We start from the raw sequence: 7,102 nt of genomic DNA, 5'->3' as shown, positions 1-7,102 counted from the left end.
CCATCTGCTGACTCAGGGATCGAGACCTGGCTGCACGATCCGTTACAACCATGCGGATAAGACGCCTGTCATCTCGACTGCTAGCGATACGAGGCCGTTGGGATCCAGCACGGCGTTCCGTTTTACTCTCCTGAACCCACCGATTCCATATTCTGCTAACAGTCATTGGATCTCGACCAACGCGAGCAGCAGTGTCGCGATACGATAAACCGCAATCGCGATAGGTTACAATCCGACCTTTATCAAAGTTGGAAACGTGATGGTACGTATTTCTCCTCCTTACACGAGGCATCACAACAACGTTTCACCAGGCAACGCCGGTCAACTGCTCTTTGTGTATAAGCAGTCGGTTGAAAACTTTCCTTATGTCAGCACGTTATAGGTGTCGCCACCGGCGCCAACCCTGTGTGACCGAGCGAGGTAGCGCAGTGGTTAGCACACTGGACTCGCATTCGGGATGACGACGCTTCAATCCCGCGTCCGGCCATCCTGATTTAGGTTTTCCGTGATGTCCCTAAATCGCTCCAGGAAAATTCCGGGATGGTTCCTTTGATAGGGCACGGCCGACTTCTTTCCCAGTTCTTCCCCAATCTGGTGAGACCGATGACCTCGCTGTTTGGTCTCTTCCCCCAAACAATCCAATCCAACCCTGTGTGAATGCTCTGAAAAGCTAATAATTTGCATATCATGGCATCTTCTTCCTGTCGGTTAAATTTTGCATCTGTAGCACGTCATCTTCGTGGTGTAGCAATTTGAATGGCCAGTAGTGTATATATTCAAGCATACATTTCTCACAGTGTTAACATAATTTCTTTTCCAACCCCTGTATAACTCGTGTAAAGGTAATTGATGACTTTTGTGATGGACGCCTTTCAGCTAGTAAATTCATTTCACCATCTCTTTTCTTTTATTTTTATTTTGGGCTTGTAGCTAGGGTTGACCCAAGACAAACCATAACAACTGAAATGAGGTGAAGTTTAATGTTCTGTACACAGTTTTTGAACTTTTTGAAAAGAGGATCGCCACATCGTAATGAATGTCTCGTAAAATGTCCAGAATGCCTAGTTAAGTGTAAAAGATTGCCTGAAGGCCCTAATCTTGCCAAGGCCAATATAAAACAGACTGCTACATGGGTTAACGTTTGCACTATATTGCAGGTAGCGCGCATCTTAGAGAGCCGATCATTGGACTACCCAGTGGGACGTCACGTGGTCGGTTACTGGGGCTGCCGCGACCGCACAGTGGTGGACCCAACGCCGGAGGCTGACGACATCTTGCCGCCAATGCTGGTGCCCGACATCGGTGACCTGCCACTGTCGCTCTCGCTGGGGGTGCTGGGAATGCCGGGAGCCACCGCCTACTTCGGACTGCTCGACATCTGCCATCCCAAGCCTGGGGAGACGATGGTCGTGAATGGCGCAGCAGGTGCTGTGGGCTCCATAGTGGGGCAGATAGCCCGCATCAAGGGCTGCAAAGTCATCGGTATAGCGGGCTCTGACCTAAAGGTAATCACATTATGCGTGCACATCCACTCCACCTATTCCTTCGCTGCTTCTCAGTCCTTCTGTCCTAATTCTTGTTCCTCCACTCATTCTCCTGCATCACGATGGCTCACGTCCAACGAATATCAACTCCTTTTCACTGTCAGATATTTCATTCAGTCACTGCCTTCGTCTGCCCATCTTCCAAGGTGTCCCCTATGTGGTGTCACCGCCAGACACCACACTTGCTAGGTGGTAGCTTAAATCGGCCGCGGTCCATTTAGTACATGTCGGACCCGCGTGTCGCCACTGTGTGATCGCAGACCGAGCGCCACCACAAGGCAGGTCTCGAGATACGGAATAGCACTCGCCCCAGTTGTACGACGACTTTGCTAGCGACTATACGGACGAAGCCTTTTCTCTCATTTGCCGAGAGACAGTTAGAGTGGCCTTCTGCTAAGTCCATGGCTACGACCTAGCAAGGCGCCCCTAGCCTTACATAGTTTGATAGTTATCGTATGAAATGTCTCATCAAGAATGCTGTATTCACATGAGCTATATAAAAGTTAAGTATAGCAGCTACGTACTTTTCTTGCTACCATTCACTACTTATCCTTTTCCAGAATTCACGCCAGTCGGCGTGTGTGTACGCGTGCCTTTCTTTCGGCTACCCGTCACTGTGGACTGGCCGCTTTGTCAGTCCACTACACCCTAAAGCACGAAACATCGTCAGAGACTGCGAAGACAAAGTCAGTTATCAAACATAAACTCAATAAACTCAATGAACTACCCAAAATTGCCACTGTTTATTGGTAACAAAGACCGAGTTGTCATGTCATGCAATAACGCAAAGGAAAGCAAACTCGCACTGTCGGGTGGTGGAAAGTTGCAGCGATCTACACAAGTTAACGTTTGAAAATTAATTGGCTAGGTGTTCATGCTCTCAGGTTCGCACTGTCAGGTGATGGAAAGTTAACATTTGAAAATTAATCGGCTAGATGTTGATGGTCTCTGAGGATGAGATTCGCAGAAGGAGGCGAAACGGTAGGTACAGAAAGATGTCTAGGACCACAACCTAATGCCAATGAAAGCTGTGTCAGCTTCGCCACAAGTAACGAATGTCAATGGCTTCATTGTTTTTTCTCTCATCTCTGTCCCCTCCCCGTCCCATTCACACAAATATTCTCGTCTAAAGCTTTTCAAACTTACTGGGCCCCACAGATTTTAATCGCATTGCGCAATCACGAGATGAGCTAAACTTCCTAATCCATAGAGTAACAGAAAAGGAGAAACGTTGAAATTCAGATATGGCTAACAGGTATGCATATAAGGTTCGTGAATTGCGTCACGAACACAGAGATTGCATGAAGTCAGCATTATCAGCACCTGACAAAAGTTTAACAAGAGCCTAATTGCCCGTTTCTTTTTGGATGGCTGGTCGAACTGTGGAACAGTCAGGGCCTGATGATGGACTGCAGGGGAATGTAAGGGCAGGTTTACTCAAGGTTCTGATGGCCCAGGTCTGACCACCACACTCATCACTAGTAGAAGACTAGCAGCAGTTTCCTATGAAATAACGGTAACATGCACACGTTTTCAAAAATGGAACAAGACAGTTCGTTGGTCTAAATCTGGCCCTTACACCAGCACTTATTTGGCTTGGCACTGATTGACAGAGTTGTTGGATGTCCTCCTGAGCGATATCGTGCCAAATTATGTCCAATTGGAAAGTTCTATCGTCAAAATCCGGAGCTGGTTGGAGGGCCCTGCCCACAATGCTCCATACGTTTTTAATTGGGGATGGATTCAGCGACCTTGCTGGTGAAGGTAGGATTTGGCAGGCTCAAAGACAAGCAGTAGAAACTCTCGCCTTGAGCTGGTAGGGCATTATCTTGTTGAAATTTAAACCGACGATCGCCTTACAACAGTACAGAATGTACAAAACTGTAGGTGTACTTCTTTGGTGTAATGGTGTCGCAGATGACAACCAGAGGCCCTGATACGAAAAGAAGTGGAGTCTCAGAACATCACTGCTCGTTTAGAGGTACACCTGGCGACAGTCATTCTGGTTTCCTATCACCCTCCAGGACCTCTACAAATATGTCTTAGGCTTCGAATTTCTGTGACTGGATTAGAATTGTATTCAGTAATGAATCCTACTTCCATGTCAGCATCGACGACGAGGAAAGACGTGTGTGGAGACTCTCCAGACAGAGGTACGGTAGTAACATGACTGTCGCCCACCTTACAAGTCGACAGCCAGGTGTGTTGGTCCGGACCACCATTTCGTTTTATAGCAGCACCCCTTCCGTGGCCATCCGCGGCACCCTTGCAGCACAGCAGTACGTCGACGACATTCTACGCTCTGTTTTGCTGTCGTAAATGACAAGCCAACCTGGGTTTACCTTACAGCAAGATAATGACCGGCTGCGCACGGCTACAGTTTCTACTTGTCTTTCGAGCTTGGCAAACTCTACATTTGCCGAATCTCTGTCCAATTGAGAATATTCGGAGCGTTAAGGGCAGGGACCTACAACCATCTCGAGATTTTTACTATCTAATGCGCCAGTTGCACAGAATTTTAGAAGCAGAGGTAGACCAACGTGTTATTGACTTGCTCAATTTGTGAAGCTCCTTTTCTTGACTAAATGATTGAGCTTTCCTGAAACCGTAATCATTTGTTTGTATGTGCATGTACATCAGATCTACTGATTTCCATTCCATTCTGATAATTCCTCAATGGCGCGTCCTCCCCCCTTCCCTCCTCCACCATCCCCCCCCCCCCTCCCCGCCAGGTCCCTTTGCTTTGAGCATATTATTTCTGACATATCAAATATCGGTTGACTGATAGAAAGTAATGTGCTAATGAATTTCTACATCTACATCTACATGATTACTCTGCTATTCACAATAAAGTGCCTGGCAGAGGGTTCAAGAACCACCTTCATGCTGTCTCGCTACCGTTCCACTCTCGAACGGCACGCGGGAAAAACGAGCACTTAAATTTTTCTGTGCGAGCCCTGATTTCTCTTATTTTATCGTAATGATCATTTCTCCCTATGCAGGTGGGTGCCAACAGAATGTTTCCGAAATCGGAGGCGAAAACTGGTGAGTGAAATTTCATGAGAAGATCCTGTCGCAACGAAAACCGCCTCTGTTTTAATGATTGCCACTCCAATTCACGTATCATGTCCGAGACACCATCTCCCCTATTTCGCAATAATACAAAACGAGCTGACCTTCTTTGTACTTTTTCGACGTCATCCGTCAGTCCCATCTCATGCCGATCCCACACCGCACAGCAATACTCCAGAATAGGGCGGACAAGCGTGGTGTAAGCAATCTCTTTAATAGATCTGTTGCATCTTCTAAGTGTTCTGCCAATGAATCGTAGTCTTCGATTTGCTCTACCCACAATATTATCTATGTAATCGTTCCAATTTAGGTTATTTGCAATTATAATCCCTAAGTATTTAGTTGAATTTATAGCCTTAAGATTTGTGTGACTTACCGCGTAATCGAAATTTAGCTGATTTCTTTTAGTAATCATGTGAATAACTTCACAATTCTCCTTATTCAGGGTCAATTGCAACTTTTCGCACCATACAGATATCTTATCTAATTCATTTTTCAAGTCGTTTTGATCATTTGATGACTTTAGAAGAATGTAAATGACAGCATAATCTCTAAACAATCTTAGACGGCTACTCAGATTGTCTCCTATGTAGTTAATATAGATCAGGAACAACACAGGGCCTACAATACTTCCTTGGGGAACGCCGGATATTACTTCTGTTTTACTTGATGACTTTCCGTCTATTGCTACGAACTGCGATCTTTCTGACAGAAAATCACGAATCCAGTCGCACAACTGAGGCGATACTCCGAAGGCATGCAGTTTGGTTAGAAGACGCTTGTGAGGAATGGTGTCGAAAGCCTTCTGGAATCAATTTGACATCCCCTGTCGATAGCACTTAGTACTTCATGAATGTAAAGAGCTAGTTATATTTCACAAGAACGATATTTTCTGAATCGGTGCTGACTGTGTGTCAATAAATCGTTTTCTTCGCGGTACATTATAATGTTCGAATACAGTATATTTACACATACATTAAAGCTGCTTTCTTTTCTGAAAGAAAAAGGACATTGATGTATCTGATTTTCCTTATATGAAGTTGTTTATAAGTTCACAAGATTACTAGGTTGAAATTCTGAAGTATTCTGGAAAATGACATATCGGTTGATAGAGCTTCTCACCAAATCTTGACTCGTAATACGGGCTTTGAAGTAGTTACTTGGCGCTTCTCTAGTGGAAATGCGTGTAGGAAAAACTAGACAAATTTAAGAATTTTTAACATTTTGCAGCCCTGTCAGCAACTGTGATAACTGAACATTTAACACGTCAGCCTCAGTTGCAAATAGAAACCACACTTTACTCAGGTTTCAGCTCAAATAATTTGGCCGTCTACAGAAGCGAATGACATGCAGTAGTTTAGTGTCACTCGCTTCTGAAGAAGGCCAAATTATTTTAGATGAAACCTGGGTAAAGTTTGGTTTCTACTTGCTACTGAGGCTGATGTGTTACATGTTCAACTAGACAAATCGTCCTCCTTGTATTGTCACAGTGAATTAGTTCGCTCCCGCATATTGGCAACCCAGGTAACAGCGAACCGGTGTCGTTGGCCTGCAACAGCACCTGGAATAAACTGCACACACGTTTTGATGTTCGCCGCGTCACAAAAGGTTCCTTTATTGAGCGCATACAACGTGAGTTAAAAACTTGGCGAGGTGCTGTGCCCACCGATACGTGAAATTTTACCGGGTTCCTCGTAAATTTCATACAGTCATCCTCTAAAACCCCAGAGTACTTCAGAATAGCTATGTAGCTAGTAAGTAATTAGTGCAATCTCTTTTCCTATGTTCACAGGTTAAGTGGCTGAAGGAAGAACTAGGTTTCGACCACGCCATCAACTACAAGACCGCAAACTTGGACAAGGCCTTGAAGGAGGTGGCTCCTAGAGGTGTCGACGTCTTCTTCGACAACGTGGGAGGGGAGCAGTTCGACGTAGTGATCAGCAACATGAGGAAGGGCGGTCGCATCTCCCTGTGTGGATTCATCTCCAGCTACAACGAGTCAAAGCTCCCCACGATGCCCGCCATCCACATGCACATGATTGGCAGGGAGCTTAGGATGGAGGGCTTCTTGGTCAGTCGATGGTGGGGTCGCTGGGACCAGGCCTTCATGGAGATGGCGCAGTGGATCAGGGAGGGAAAGCTCAAATACCGGGAGACCGTCACGGACGGCTTCCAGAACATCCCACGAGCGTTCATCGGCATGCTGAGGGGAGAAAACTTGGGAAAAGCCGTTGTAAAAGTGTGATTATTCTTTATTATAACTTAATGGATAAGATTATTTGAATACCATATAAAGTGTGCAAGTCTTTTGGAAAAAATGACGCTCTGCACTTGAATGATGTGCCGCTATACCAGGTGCACAAGTATGAAACCGGAATTTGGTTCCAATAATCACACGTCTTCAGTTTGAAACAGATAAACAATATTTTATCCAAAACTATCTCCACTACTGTTTATGTTCTCAAACCTCTCCGACACATGAATGC

At 45.4% G+C, this 7,102-nt stretch overlaps 1 protein-coding gene across 1 annotated transcript; it reads left to right on the top strand.

The window, feature by feature from the left end:
- Nucleotides 1-1,283: 1,283 nt before the first annotated feature.
- Nucleotides 1,284-6,861, top strand: LOC124597310 (prostaglandin reductase 1-like). Its single transcript, XM_047135930.1, has 2 exons — nucleotides 1,284-1,505; nucleotides 6,409-6,861. The coding sequence occupies exons 1-2, from the start codon at nucleotides 1,284-1,286 to the stop codon at nucleotides 6,859-6,861; spliced, it is 675 nt and encodes a 224-aa protein (XP_046991886.1).
- The last annotated feature ends 241 nt before the right edge of the window (nucleotides 6,862-7,102 follow it).

Source organism: Schistocerca americana, chromosome 1 (genome assembly GCF_021461395.2).
Source record: "Schistocerca americana isolate TAMUIC-IGC-003095 chromosome 1, iqSchAmer2.1, whole genome shotgun sequence".
Taxonomy (NCBI): Eukaryota; Metazoa; Arthropoda; class Insecta; order Orthoptera; family Acrididae; genus Schistocerca; species Schistocerca americana.
This window is presented reverse-complemented; position numbering and strand designations above follow the sequence as displayed.